The following is a 15,442-nucleotide window of genomic DNA, read 5'->3' on the forward strand; positions in this document are numbered from 1 at the left end:
TCAGTTACTTATGGCTGACTTGTGTTGGACTGCAGCCTTGTGTTGCCAGGCATTGAAAACCCTCTTCAAGGTCAGAGTTACTGTTTGGTCCTGAAATTCTCAACTGAAACACAAGGTAATGAGTTAAATATGATTTTATAAATATTTGATTTCCACTGTCTGAACGTAATCCATTTGTAAATGGCATGAGGAAACTCAATTGAGAGCACAGAGAAGCAAGGCATCCTGCTCTGCTTCCCCCAGTGAGAGCTGCTGTGTTAACCTGGGACGAACAGCGGGCAACCATGATGTGTCTGTTCTACAAATAAACTGAAATCTGGTATTGCATCATTAGTACACACTAGTGCTTTCTGGGAGACATCTCTTGAAATCCTTACTTCAGTTAAATCCCATGAAACTAACCTTTGTTTTGTATTTCTAACACCTTTGCAGGCAATACGTGAAAGTAAGCACCTATGCTAGTAAGCACCTATGACTTATTAGTCAGTTGCAGATATTGTCCCCCCTTGGCTAAATAACCATTCCTCCCTTATTTCCTCGTGGATCTCCACAGTTATGTAATTATACTAAGAACTGAAAAACAAAAAAACTTGTGTATTGGCAGCTAAACCTCATCTACTTTAAATAAAACAAGGCACTTCTGGCACTCTGTATCTATTGCATTGCTAAGCTCTCTGGAGATACATTGCATGAAGTCACACCTTCCTATGGGATTTTCACCAGGAAACCTGACCTGGGAAAGCAGTGCTGAACTTGAAATTGCTCTAAAATACATCACGGATGCTAGAGCTGGTGGGATGTATAAAGTGCACCAGACACAAAAACAGCTGTGGGAGAGAGGCAGAGAATAGCCAAGGATGTTCTAATGCAGTTAAGCTGGGGAACACACAGGGCAAAATGCTTCCAAACAAGAAAGGCTTGTGAATGCACAGTCAAACTTGAGCACTAAACATTACACCTTTGGCTACAGTGTGCTTTGGCTAGTTGGGATGCTGCTATCCCACCTAAGAAAAAACAGGAGGAGGCCAGAACAACTGGTGAGGTTAATGCTTTGAGTCTCTCCGGGAGGGATGCTCAGGCTGATCAGCACAACTGCTCCCTACACCGCCTACTTGTCCCATTCCACCAGACTTAACTCTCTTCACCTTCCTGAACACCTGCTTCTCCTTCAATTCAGCTGGAGGCTGGGTTCTGCGGAGGAAGCAACAGCAGCTATCAGCAGCATGTTCCTGCTGCAGTGGCACCCAGCCTTTGCTGCACACTGCTGTGCCCTTGCAGGAGAGGCCATAGACAGAGAAAGATGGTCCCTACCATGTAGGGGGAGGCTGATGGGCAGACACACACCATTGTTACTCTGGTGCTCTCTCGTCTGGTTGCACGTGTCATTAGTTTTTTCCATTAGCTCCATTTTTCCGTTAGTTTTGTGTGGACACATCTGATCACCCAGACCATCTTTCAAGCTCTGCTGGGGTCTTCTGTGGAGAGCTGAATGGGCCACGATGGTTCAGGATAATCTCCCAGACACCCTGTGAGGCAGCACCAAGGTGTCCAACACACCATGGCAAGCCTCAGGGCAAGAAGTCTGCTTCTCTGTCACATCCACACTCACCATGTTAAGGATAAATTCACCTGGGGAGGCAGCAGTTTGTTTTAGACCAGCAAAGGTTGCAAGATGAGCTCTGTGAACCCCACCCCTTTGTGATCACTTTTGTGATCCTAAAGCATATGCATATTTTGCCCTTGCTTTCTCTCCTGTAACCAGAGAGTGACCTCTACAAACAAGGTTAAAAAGAGAGATCAAAACAAAAGAACTCCTTAATGAAATAAAATGCTTTGTGCACAGGCTTCTCGCCTTGGACAAGAGGAAGAGGGAAAAGCAGCTGATAAATATTAATTCTGTGGCTAAATGCAAAGCCCTGTGCCCTGGCAGGATGTCTGCATGGCATCTGCTGCCTCTCCCCAGACAGGCTGGGAAATGGGAAAGGGATAACCAGCCCAGGCAGAGGAAGTGGGAATTGCTGGGCAGCCCTGCTCTGAGTCCTGTGACACCCTGGGTCACTCCTGGCTAGGGAGTCAGGGACATCAACAATACGATGTAGTTCAAGAGTTGGATGGCGATTTGCTTCTTCCCCCATGTCCTATCAAGCACCCAGGTGGACACCAGCAGGGCCAGAGGTGGAGCTGTGGCCACTGGCCCATGACAGAGCCCTTCCCAAAGGGCACAGCCCCAGCACAGGGGTTTGCTGAGGTTCATCTGCTCACCCTTGTGGGATGGTGCTGTGTCACTGGGGACCACAGAGTGAGATGGTATTGATGAGTTTGGGGTTACAGCTGAACCAACAGAAAAGTATCCACCTTGCAAGTAAAATACTAAGTTTTTAAAGCAATTCATTCTCCAGGTTCACCAGGCTGGTGCATCCACAGTGAGCTTAATTGAAACCAGCAGAACATTTGAAGAGGAAGGATGAAAACAGGGCAGCTGGGAAAACAAATGTTCTTTCTTCTAATTATGCTGCGGACTCTCTCTAATGGATCCCCCTGAAGCTTCCTGATAAAGTAACTGACATATGGTACCTACTCACAGATGGATCAGCAGAGGCAGGAATGCAATTTTGCAAACCTGAAAACTCAAGTTTGGATTTGATATATATTTAGGATCTAGTTAATTCATATAGATTGCATTCTGTATACAAATGATCATAAAGTGCAGCAGGCAGAGAAAGCCTGCTTGGCAAAATTGACTCCCATAGAATCAGAAAAGGTAAATGGGGTACGGCAAGGGAACTGAGGGAGGAAAATGCAGAAACAGCAAACATATGGGTTATCCAAACTGAGAAAAAACCAGCAAAGACAGGGTAGTGCAGAAGCAGTAAAAAAAGAAAGATTCTATTTTCTGTTCCAGAATTCCTCCTGTGCTTGTTTCTTAAATAACTCCTGATTTTGTTTAATAAATTCACTGTTAGTCTTTCCATGTTTACGTAACTTGGCATTATGTGTATTTTTTTCACTTTTTTCAGATTCACCTGAGAGCTGATGTATCTAGGAGGTATCCTGGAAGTGTTTTACATTAAGAACAAAGTTCAGTGGAAACATGTACATCTAACAGCTAAAATCTGTGTCTAGGGAGCAGGTGACATATTCACTTTCCCTGTGTTGGGTTATTGGACAAATCAAATTATTAATATGAGCATCAATGATATAAACTAGGTTATAAATCATATAGAGTAAATCAGGATCCTATTCTGTTAACATTATGACCAAAGACTTTGATGAGAGAGACACGGCTGCAGAGTTATGCCCTATATATCACAGAGGCTGGAGAGAGAGAGAGAGATTCTTTCCCATGCTAACGAAAGAGCTGAGATGTCCAGCAATCCAGGTACAGGGACTCAACATGAAAGACTGCTAATCTTGCCCCCTAGCTAGCCATACAAAATGTCTCTTGAAGCTTAATATTTGCTTAAACTTCCTTTCTTCACAGAGGAGTTGTAGGAGGAAACTATAAAACCCCAAGTGGGCTAATGCTCTGCATTTAGACACAGAAATAGTGTGCTTGGATAGTCACACAATGGCCAAATTTCACAAGTGCTCCTATGGTCCAGTTGTCTGTATCCACCTCATCCCCTATGGCTAAGGCAAGCAGGTGAGTGCTGGGGTCACTAGTCAGGCAGAGGGCAACCTTCACTCAAAGTCTATGCACAGAAACTGAGCTTTCTTTTAGGAGAGCAAGAAGAAAGGCCCTGCAGCTGCTGAACAATTCAGAAGATGGTCACAACCTCAGGAATCCAAATATTTTAAAGATTTTCAATGCCATGGCCTTCAAACCTTGTTCTTTGCTGCACAAACCACTTATCAGCTGCTTATTCTTTCTCAGGAGACCCATGAATTCAGCTGTGAGACTCCCACTGAATCATCTGTCATAAACTCTAGGTACAAGCAGATTTCTCATGTTACCTCTCAAAGAGGAGACTGGACTAGAGACCTTCTGAGGTCCCTTACACCCGTAACTAGATTACACCTCTGTAAGGAGGAAGCAAACCAGGAATTATCTCTCAAAACAGCATTAGGAGACATGCAGTATGCTCATTTAAAGCTTGTTATCACATAATTTGTGATAAAATAACAAATTTAGGGCCTTCACTCCTCCAAGAGCTATTAGATGTTCATTTGTTGAACCCTAACTTTCCTGAGTGTCTTGTTATGGAGCTCATACACTACTGCTACGCACTGTTGGTCTGTTCTGAAAGGCCACCAATGGTCTTGGCAGCCTGGTATCAGGTGTGACTACAGAGCCTTAGCCAGGTTCAGCTCAATGACTGAGCTCTTTAACTTGTTACTGCTTTCCCCTCCCTCCTGCAAACCGAGATGTTTGTCATTAAAAGTGAGATTTGTGTTATATACCTGTCCTGCACACCGTATCTCTTCTGCAGAAGGAGAAAAATGTGATCACTCATATATATATATATATATATATATCTGTGCAGGACCATCTTGGATGTGCCAGAACCAATTCTTCTCACAGCCAGGCTCAGGGACAAGAGAGAGGAGAAGAATCAGGCTGGAGATTTCTCCTTCCCATGGCACTATGCCCACCACTCACCCTACAGCTGCTGTCACTGCTGTATCACTCTGGTGCCACTGGCAGGATGCATCCTACAGCCCACCTCTGCTCCACACAAGACATAGCAGAGGGACAGAGCCACCAGCATTTAGCCCTCTGCTCCCTTCCCACACCTTGCCTCGCTCTTGGAGGCCATTTAAAGCACATTATCCTGGGCCAGGCTGCCACCTGTCCTCACTCCAAGGATGCACAGAGACGCTGGTGGCCCTGACAGGGCAGCTGCAATTAACCGTGAGTGGCACACAGGGAGCTCTGCTCTTGGCATAGCCTGGGCCCAGTGGCTCTGGGCAAGAGTCCATGGTCCACCTCTGGGTGCTTGGGGCAACCTGGAGAGGTGCACAGGGAAACCTTGCGTACTCCAGAGACCCAATAAAGAGCTTTGTTACAAAGCTGTCCTAACTCACTGGTTTGGAGGGAGTCACATGAAAGCACAGAGCAGAGCTAAGCTCCTAAATCTCTCACAGAAACAAGCAGGGTGGAGGCCAGAAGGGTTGCTCAGATATTGAAGTGTCACTGAAAGCAACAGCCCAAAACTTTTGAGAAAGATGTGGAGCACTTTGCTCTGGACACAATTCCCTTGCTCTCAACAGCCATGCACCACCTGGCACCTGGCCACCCTGCCATCCTGGGGACATCGTGGAGAGATACAATGGGTGGTCTCTGCAAAAAGCAGTGATTTGGGGCAGATGCTTGCACAGGTGGGAAGTGGGTGTCATTCCCCCAGGAAGCTCACAGCAGCAGTGCAGCCTGGTCCCACCAGGGTCCCTGGCAGCCAGGAGCTCCCAAAACAACAATTCCCAGAGGAGACCCATGCAGACAGCTGAGAGACCGGAGAGCTGAGCTGTGCCTTGCAGACATAGGTCACACTCCTCCTTTCCACTCCTTCTCCTTCCCTGTGGCATGACAATGACTGCACAGGAAAGTCCTCTCAGTGTGACAGAAAATACAATTGAAAAATAAAGTCTTTTCTCTCTCCTTCACCTTCCCACAGATCTTGTACATAAAAGCCAAATCATTACCCTAGAGACTAATACCATGGTAATTGTAACATTTGCGACCTTGGAATGTCAGGATGTTTACTGAAGAAGTTATTATTTCACTGTGAAATTACTAACATGCATTCTTTAAGATTCCCTAGAGAGCTCAGCACAAGCTCAAAGAATACAGAACAGGAGATTTTTTGGTCCTGCATGTGACATGTCTCATTAGGAGACGCCCACTGCTCTCCTTTACCTTGTTTTCTTTCTCCAGCTCCATTTCCAGACACAGGGGTGGAAAGTGAGCTGCCACTACCCATCATCTGGGGAGTGAGAACTCTCTCATTTTATTTTCAGCTGCTGACCACCTGCTAAGCCACAGAAATGCTGCTTTCAAACACCAGCAAAAGACTTTGAAAGGAAACAGGGATGGCTCTAATTTCCATTGCACTGCTGCACTAACTCCCCTGAAATAGGGATCAAAGCTGTAGCCCAGGGGAGAGTTGCTTTACTTATTTTTCCTTTTTTTTTTTCCTGGTTTTATTACCCATGTGTAAGTTAAAAACCTGTTTACTTGGTGGTCTGTGGCAATGGGATCAGAGGTGGTGTGTGCTGGTTTTGCTTGGGATAAAGTTAATTTTCTTCATAGTAGCTGCTATGGGTCTGTGTTTTGGATTTGTGCTGAAAATAGTGATGATAATTCAAGGATTTTTTTTTTTCCACCTCACCAGGTGAGGAGGCTGGGGGTGCACAAATTGTTGGGAGGAGACATGGTGGGAACAGCTGGCCCCAACTGATCCAAGGGATATTCCAGACCATATGGCATCATATTCAGCATATAAAGTTGGGGGAAGAAGAAGAGAGAGTGGGAACGTTTGGAGTGATGGTGTTTGTCTTTCCCAGAAACAGTTATGTGTTCAGCCATTTCCCCATTTCCTGGGGATGGCTGAACACCTGCCTGCCCATGGGAAGTGGTGAATGAATTCCTTGCTTTGCCTTGCTTGTGTGCATGGCTTTTGCTTTACCCATTAAACTGCCTTCATCTCAACCCACGAATTCTCTCACTTTTACCCTTCCAATTCTCTCCTCCATCCCACTGAGGGGGTGGGAGCGAGCAGCTGAGTTGCTGGGCAGGGTTAAACCATGACAGGTGACTGGTGGGGACGATGTGCAGAGGGAGCCGAAAACTTCCAAGCAACAGAACAGTCGCTCCTGTTTTGGGACATGGAGGGGCACCATCAGCCTCCTGCCTCTCTGGGAGGCACAACCTGAACCTCTGCCTGGAAAAGGAAGGTCTAAGAGAACCCACCACCCTGAGGAGGTTCCAGCCTTCCCAAAACAGCAGCATGAGCAAGTCTTATCCCTTCCATCACCATACCTGAAACCAACAATACTTTCCTTCTCTGCTGAATACTCTTTTTCCTTCAGTCTGAATGACAGTATTTCTGTTCCCGTTTCAGGCACTTTAAAAGAAGGCAAGCAGAGGATATGGAGGCTTTTAAAAGCCAGGAAAGGCAAAAGATTTGCTAAAAATCAGAGCTCAGGCCCCTTTGAGGAGTGTTGCAGGGGAAGGCAGAGCACACACACATCTCACTGTGAGCTCTGAGTGCCCAGCTCTGGGATGCTCTACCACAGGCTGCTCAGCACTTCAGTTGCAGCCTAATCCTCAAGGTCTGCACACATGACCCCTCCTTCTCACAGTAGCATGCCCCTTCTCATCTTTGCTCCACATGCTTTAAATTTGACACTGATTTCTTTATGCACAGAGCTTGGGTCTGAGGTGGCAATTTTCTGTGCAAAGGCCCAGTTAATGCATCACCTGGCATTTGGTGATGAGAGAAAACACGTTATCTGCTACTTTTTTTTCTGTGTAGTCCTTACTAGGTAAGAACTGCATGTACATTTCCAAACAGCTATCTGCATGTGTAGTCGCAGTTCTCTGGAAAACACTGGGAAATTGGAAAGAAAGTAGTTACACTCTGTGAGACAGCAGTAAATGTATTGTTTCACATCTATGCTCTCCAATGCAATTACATGGGTTTTCATTAGTAAAAAATAGGCTGATGGCTCCAAAATCAACAGGCAATTCCACTGGCAAATAAAGGCTTGAAGCCTTTAAAGTCCATCCAACACCTCTGAAATCCAGCAGATGTAAAGTTCCCAAACGTTCCCATCTGTGTTCTGCCTAGTTTTTCTCCATCCACAGTGTCAAAATACAGTCATGGTCATACAGCGAAGACTAAAATTATGACAGCCAAGAGAAGAGTAAGCTTAAACAGATTCCTTTCTAATCATTGCATCCCTTTAATGCACTCCTGAACCCCATTCTGAAATACTGCAGGAAAGGTTGGAGATGCGCACTGAACACCCAGCCAGCCTGCAACACTCAGACTGCTCACAGATGCTTGAGCATATGCCAGTTTTCTCACGGATCTGAAGTTACAGCTTTGTACAAACAGATCATGACAATGCTCTGGCTGCACTACCTAATACTACCAGATCCTGATGGGACTTTGTTACAAGGCACTGCCCCATGTGCCCTATGCACTTTTCTACTAACCTCAGTGTATTGCTGAATGACATTTTCAGGGGTCGGTCCCAGGAAGAGATAGAAGTCGAAGATCCCTCCAATAGTGCGGAAAGTCAAAGATGGGTTTGGAGACAGAGTAACATCTAAAAGGGAAAAAAATAGGTTCTCAGTACAAACCAGCTCTGCACTATACATGGGAATGGGTCAAGAATGGATCAGGGGAGGTTGAGACTTGACATTAGGAAGCATTTCTTTACCAAGAGGGTGGTCAAACAGTGGACCAGGCTTCCTAAAGATGCGGTTGATGCTCCAACACTGTCAGTGTTTTAAGAGGTGTTCAGACTGGCATTGTGCAGCAATAAATCACACAGAGAGTAGATTGCATAGATCCATTTGTCTCAATTTCATTTATATAAAAAGGATCAACAAGCTTGTGTTTAGGGTTCCTCTATGCTATTTTAATCTTCTTATTGGAAGCCACTGCTTGCCAGGGGAAACTGATTTTATAGACTGCGTGAAGATTCCCCTTTTCTGAAATTATACTACTAGATTAATAAAGTAAGGTGACCATGGCAACTTACAAAACTATTCTGCACAGACAGAATATAGGACTAACTTAAATTGATTTGATTTAGTTATGTCAATCTCAGAGGAAATTTTCTACACCTTCTTCTTTCCCTCTATGTACATCTATATTAAAAAAAAGTTTAGCATATATTTTCTCTGAAAATACCTTACCGTGTTAAACAGTCATTCTAATGAAATCCTTTTGAAAACTCTATAGTAATTCCTGGAAGTTTAGTTAGGGGACAGTCACTCATATTTGTATCACATTGAAAAAGCAATCACTAAAGCAGTTTTATATACTTATTGATCTATCATCTTTCTATATGCAGTCCATATAGGAAATCCATATATCTTTTTACCTTGTGCATTGGAGTTCAGAAGGAGAACACCATGGGCATTGAAGTCAGGTTCTACACACATGTAGAAAGGGTGAACTCCATAGAGGTTGGCAAATGACTGAAACATAAATGGCAGATAACGTATGGTTTGACTTTGCTATTATTCATAGTTTTTGTCAGGTAGCTACATATGCATAGACAAGGAAATTCATTCATAGTTAGACTTGTTTTGAAAGCTGGCGGATTTTTTCATCTAAACTGGTGTGAAGTTAAATTGATAGAAAAGAGTTATTTTTATTGCCTCATCACAATGGCACTTCTTAGTTTTTCTGAGTTAAACCTTTCATATTCTGCCAAACCCTCCAAAATGGCATGGGTAAGAATCGCTTGCTAGTTAAAACAGACTCATCAACCACTGATTCCACTTTAGCCAAATATCCAATGAGTCCTGCTGAAGTCCAGCTTGTTTGGATGAACAGGGATTGATCTGAACATGAAATTCAAAGCTTTTCCGAACCAGAATCTTGGCGCACAAAATAGTTTTTTCTGAAAACTGCACTGTGAGAAAGTTTCTGAGGAAAGGTTTCGAAGTACCCTCAAAATGACTCATGCCTTTGTAATTTAATTAAAACTGATGATATCTGCAAAAATTGAGAGGTTCCATGCTTGCCACCTCCTTTTGGTGATACAAGTTAGGACAAATTGCTGCATAAACTGAATTACCGTTGGTGACTGATCCCTGGTGTACATGCCATAAGTACTGAAGTCCATGTTGTGTTTGAAGGTCGGGTGCTCATGTTCACCAAACCCATACACAGAAGTGGATGGCACAGTAGTGGTGATCTGAAGGAACTGGTTGGAGAAAAACAGGTCGACCAGGGGACTGTCCCACCTGTGACAAACAGAGGGAGACATGATTAGTTTGCTTATCTTTGGTATGTATAATTTTAAATTCATGTCTGGCTATTTTTACTTTTTATGTCTTTTGGAGAATAACAATATTAAAAAAAATTAAATTCTATGCATGCCTCTGAAATGCTTAACCTAAAACACATTAAACTCATCTTGTGATGTCTCAGATATCTCATCTACTTATTAAAAAATGCATCAATATAATTTTGGAAAAGAACAACTAAAATAACAGAAGACACTATCTATAAACCTATTACCAAAATAAGTGGTTGCTTGTGATATTTCTATGACAACCAACGGTAACAGCTAAAAATTGTTATTACACAGTGGAGTTCAGAATTCTTAATGAGAAAAACATTTACTTTTTATCAGCTTTTAGTTTTTAATGTTTTTCTGTACCAGGACCTGAATACATCATGTTATCCCCAAGTTCATGCAGGTGCCTAAGGTAGGAGCACAGCTTCCTCTGGAGTCTGCTTGAACAAGATGTTTTTATTGTCATGACTCTCTCCTGCTTCTCTCACTAGCTTAATGCCTTTATTTCTATTGAATCATCTATGGACACAGGCTCACATTTTAATTAGGTGTTACATTCTGTTTCCTATCTCTAGTGATATGATGAGCTGCAAGCTAGATGAGGGAGAAAATAGTCAAGCTGTGGAGAAGTGTTTATTAATGGTCCTGTGTATGCCACGAGTACCACATTTAAATAGCACCCTCTCAAGCCTTGTTTAACCGTGAATTTGTTACAGCTAATTAAAATAAATGAGCCCAAACCATGGAGCATAGAAGTGGCATAACTCTCCTTTTAATGGTCTTCTGTCAATGATTTTGACAAAATTAAATGGTTGATCAAATTGACCGGTAAATCAGAGAAGAAGAAGGCGGGCTGTGTCGGTGGGGAGCAGCACTACCCCCATGAGGAGAGCACTTCCTGGTGAGTGGCTTGCCACACATACCACCAGTACTCCTGCTTGGGGACAAGTCCCTGCTGCTGGGAGGACTGGAAAGGCACAACTGCTCCCACCTCACTGGCCTACTCCCCCCATGAGGAAGCAAGGACAGCCACTCACTGGGTGCTCAAGGCACTCTTTTGCCTCTCCACACAAAAAGCAGGCACAATCTATCCCTAAATTGTCCCAGACAAATCCAAAGTCAAGCGCACAAGTCCAAAGTCAAGTACACATACTGAAGAGTCCGTGTATGTTTTTAAAAGTCTATTTGACCTTTCTTACAGGAAAGCAGGAAAAATAAGAATTTTATTTAGCTCTTGATTTTTTTTTTTCAGCAGGAACCTCTCCCTCTCTCCCTTCCTTCCATCAGCTTCTCCACCTACACGCAGCACCAAATAAGATTATTTTCTTTTAGGAGGGTTATGGACAAAAAATATCCCTGAAAATTAGATCCAGCCCTTGGCAAACAGAGGCCTTTCTGCAAGAGGCTGCTGCTGTGTTGGAACAGCAGTGGGCTCTGGAGCTATATTCCTGTCCAGAGGAGAGCTGTCACACAGCTCTACCCTGTGCCAAGGCAGGAATCGTCACTGCTCTGAGCAGACCACAGGGTTATGCAAAAAGCAAAGGCTGCCAGAGGGGAAATGCTTTGGGAAGAGCTTAAATGTCTGTCCTAACTCATTGAGCACTCTCCATGATGTCTGTGCAGAGGACATGAGGTTTTGTACATTTGTAGTATCCACATTACAGCACTGACATTTCATATCATGAGAGCAATTAGTGTTACCATGGCACTGAAGTACTCCTTCAGCTCAGCAACTCCCCTCCCTAACCAGTAGAATCACTGGGGTGGTGCAAACCACAATCCTAAGAACAAACCCTCTGCCCCACCATATCTTTACATGTCATGGAGACACTCTTTTATGACTCATGCGTTGCTTCAGGCAACTGTAACGTACCCAACTTCTGCATGACATTGCCAGAACAGTGCCCTGCTCTGCACCCCTCCATCACTCAGCTCCCCAAGGGCTGCCACCCCCACCAGTGCAGCTCCCCATGCGGTGCCACCAGCCATTGCTCCCCAGCAGCCTCCTCTTTCCTTAGACCTCCACATGCCAGCACGGCTATGCACTAAATATAGCATTAACCAGGACATAAAAAGGCTGGTAATGACTCTCTCTTTTTTTCTGGGCATCATTATGTCATCTCCATCCGGAGGACAGCATGGTCAGGTTTTCCCTTGGCACCACTCTCTGCCTCCACTCCCAAGCAGCTTCCAGAGTCCTTTTGCTCTGCAGTGCACTGTGGTAGGCTGTTGTGTTACTTTATGTGTTTGCTGGTGTGGTGTTGGCAAGAATGATCATTTAAAGGAAAAAATTATGTCTGTCACTCCTTAAACACTTGGATACAATAAAAAAAAATTCTATTTCTCCCACCTCCCCTCCTGCTGGTTTAAACCAGACAGAAGGAACAAAACAGGAGAGAGCATAAAATGACATCCTGTGTGCAGGAATTTGCGTGGTTCTCCTCCAAGAGTCCTACAAACCATAACACTGCTCTAATGGATAACAGAAGGGATCTAAAAAAAGTCTAAAAATACAACTGAACAGTCGTTGACTGTCAAAAATTCAACCCCTACCAGCAGTTAGACATGGGAAAGCCTGAGAGGACAAGAACCCTTCTCTTTGCAGAAGAAGTAATAGCTGCACACATGCTCACTGCTGAAAGTCTTAACCTGTTAGTGTGTCTGTGGTGGGGACACTCCTGCCCATGAAAATACAAACCGGCCTCTTTAACATCTGTCTGGTCTGTTGCCTGCAAACAGTCAGCTGAGGCCTGTCCAGGGAGTCTGACTGATAAAAGCTAACATTTTTTTCCAAACACTGTGCACTACACTCAAGAGTAAACCTCTCTAATTTTTAACCTCTTATCGGAAAAAAAAGAATGATTCAGATTGAAAAGATTGTGTAAAAATTAACATTTTTGGCCAGCAAGGGAACTAGTCTCATACCCAGCAGTCAACCCACTGGTCACCAGGATGAAACATAACTGCAGAGGACCAAGGAAGTAGTATTAAAGGAAGGTGGGCAGGCAGATAGATAAAACATCCTGTTCATGTTGTAGTTTATGACTGACATTGTCACAATGTCAGAGAGGCATGACTAAACGGCAGTACAAAATGGTTTTCAGGAGTGCAATCATCAGTCCTTTGTAATACGAACCGGACATGAGGATTTACCTGGTTGAACAACCTTGCTCTGTTGAGGTTTGTTGAGGCCAATAAAAGCAATGTGTACAATGGCTCAAAGCACTGACTCACCTGCTGTGAGCAAGCAGCTGGTGGCATTTCTAAAAGTGGTCTTACAAAACCTCCAGAATTAGGAGACTTGAGACACTGAATTCTGGTTTTGGCTGGAGTTTAATTTTCTTCATAGTAGCTAGTGTGGGGCTGTGTTTTGGATTTGTGCTGGAAACTGTTGATAATTCAGGGATGTTTTAGATATTCCTGAGCAGTGCTTAACAGTCAAGGCCTTTGCTGCCCCTCACACTGCCCCACCAGTGCGTAGGCTGGGGGAGTGCAAGTAGCTGGGAGGGAACACAGCTGGGACAGCTGACCTCAACTGACCCCAGGGATACTCCATACCATATGGCTTCATGCTGAGCAATAAAACTAGGTTGGCTGGCAGACTGCCGCTCAGGGACTAACTGGGCATCAATCTGCTGGTGGTAAGTAATTGTTTTCATATGCATCACTTTTCTTTCTTGGTTTTTATTTTTCTCTCTGTTATTTTCCTTTTAATTCATTACTATTATTATTATTATTGTTGTTGTGTTTGCTGTTATTATCATCATAATTATCATTATTATTATTTTTTTTTTCTTTCCATTATTAAACTGTTCTTATCTCAACCCATGAGTTTTCTCACTTATACCCTTCCAATTCTCTCCATCTTTTGGAGAGGCAGTGAGTCAGCAGCTGTGTGGTGCTTAGTTGCCGTCTGGGGTTAAACCATAACACACTGTTTCACAACAGCTGTATTCCTTACTAGCTGTGATTCTTGGGACACCACTGGACTGCAGAAGGCACACCAAGAATGAATTTTTACTTGCTTATCTTACTTTGAAGGTGATTTATCAAATAGGTGGAGGAAGTCAGCATGAGTAACCAACAGATTTTCCATAAACATGACATTTTTTAAAAAAAAGAACTGCAGGGTATATTTACAGCTATTGACACAGTTCTGCTCTACTTCTACTGTATTCATTGTTGTGATATCAGGATGTCCTATAAGTGGCTGGATATATAATGCTTTATTTCTGTTCTGAAAAACACTTGGATAAGTGATAGCCCTACAATACTTCTTGCCTTTGTAACATAAATCTTAATGATTAGATGACTAAAATAATAGCTCTTACAAACTAGGAACAAACCCAAGTTACCCATGATGCATACAATTTGCTACCGTTGCTTTCAGCAAAACTGCAGTTTAAGACAATAGCTTTATAAATCATTCTAATAGCCTTGCCTATGTAAAAACGTCTTCATGGTAGGTGGCGTCTGTGCTTACTATCACAATCAATAAAAAAGGCAGCTGAACTCTGCAGCAACCTTTTTGAAAATTAGGGAAAATCTTGATTAGATTTTGGTTATTTGTGCCATATATTCCCAACTGATAGCAAACAAAGTATTCCAAACTCTTAATAGAGAGAAAGTAGCCCATATCTGGTTTGGAAAAAAATGTTCTGCCTTCCATTATTTGTATGACATCGTGAAGGAAAAGTTAGGATATTAAAGTGGAGAATCAAATCAGTAGTTCGTCCCTCTACAGCCTGTCTCCAACAATGGCCCAGGCCTGATATCACAAAGGAAGGCATAAGATGTCACTCAGAGCCAGTCTTGCAATAATCTGCTTATGGAGGAAGTTTCTGGCTGTTTTCATAGAATTAAATGATATTGTGAAACATGGAGTCAAAAATAGTTTGGGTTGTTTTGCTTTTATTACCTACAGATGATGTTTTATTGTGCATGAATGTGTATCCTGCTAAGCCTCCCATGTCAGTGCTGCCCTGGGGCAACGAGTCCCACAGAGTAATCACACACTGCAAAACGATTTGTTATTTATCACTGTCTTAGGGCAAACAGTTCCCAGTCTTTTACTCTCTGTTCTTGACGAAGTGTATGCTTTCTCAAAGCCTTCATGCTCACTCTTGGTACTACCTCCTCCAGTGGTTGCTGTTGTTAGTGCGGCAGAAGCAGGAAGGAGAATAGCACTTAACCTGAGTGCATGTGCTACAAAACAACACAGAGGCTGTTTAGTTCTCTCTCTGCCTTACTACAACACAGTATTTTCTCTCCTGTTTTTACTACTGTAAACAATAAACCTGGCTGACAATAGGAGAGTTTCCTGTTAGAGCTGCAAGATCAATTAGGATATTGTGAGCAAGGATTTACTAAACTAAAGCAATCTCTTGACAAAGCATTTTGCCATTGATCACACCAATTTGCCAAAACAGTTATTTTCCAAGTATGATGAGAGTGGGGAGGG

The 15,442-nt window shown here is 43.4% G+C and overlaps 1 protein-coding gene across 2 annotated transcripts in view; it reads right to left on the reverse strand.

The window, feature by feature from the left end:
* Positions 1 to 15,442, reverse strand: part of LOC113965739 (sucrase-isomaltase, intestinal-like) — a 60,454-nt gene that overhangs the window by 37,380 nt on the left and 7,632 nt on the right. For both annotated transcript variants that reach the window (XM_027679589.1, XM_027679588.1), the window contains 3 exons: positions 9,757 to 9,925; positions 9,055 to 9,151; positions 8,159 to 8,271 (listed from right to left, as the gene is read on the reverse strand). In XM_027679589.1, coding sequence (XP_027535390.1) covers positions 8,159 to 8,271; positions 9,055 to 9,151; positions 9,757 to 9,925 — 379 coding nt within the window. The remainder of the gene's footprint in view (positions 1 to 8,158; positions 8,272 to 9,054; positions 9,152 to 9,756; positions 9,926 to 15,442) is intronic.

Source organism: Neopelma chrysocephalum, unplaced genomic scaffold (genome assembly GCF_003984885.1).
Source record: "Neopelma chrysocephalum unplaced genomic scaffold, ASM398488v2 Primary Assembly neopelma1_45, whole genome shotgun sequence".
In the NCBI taxonomy this organism is placed as follows: domain Eukaryota; kingdom Metazoa; phylum Chordata; class Aves; order Passeriformes; family Pipridae; genus Neopelma; species Neopelma chrysocephalum.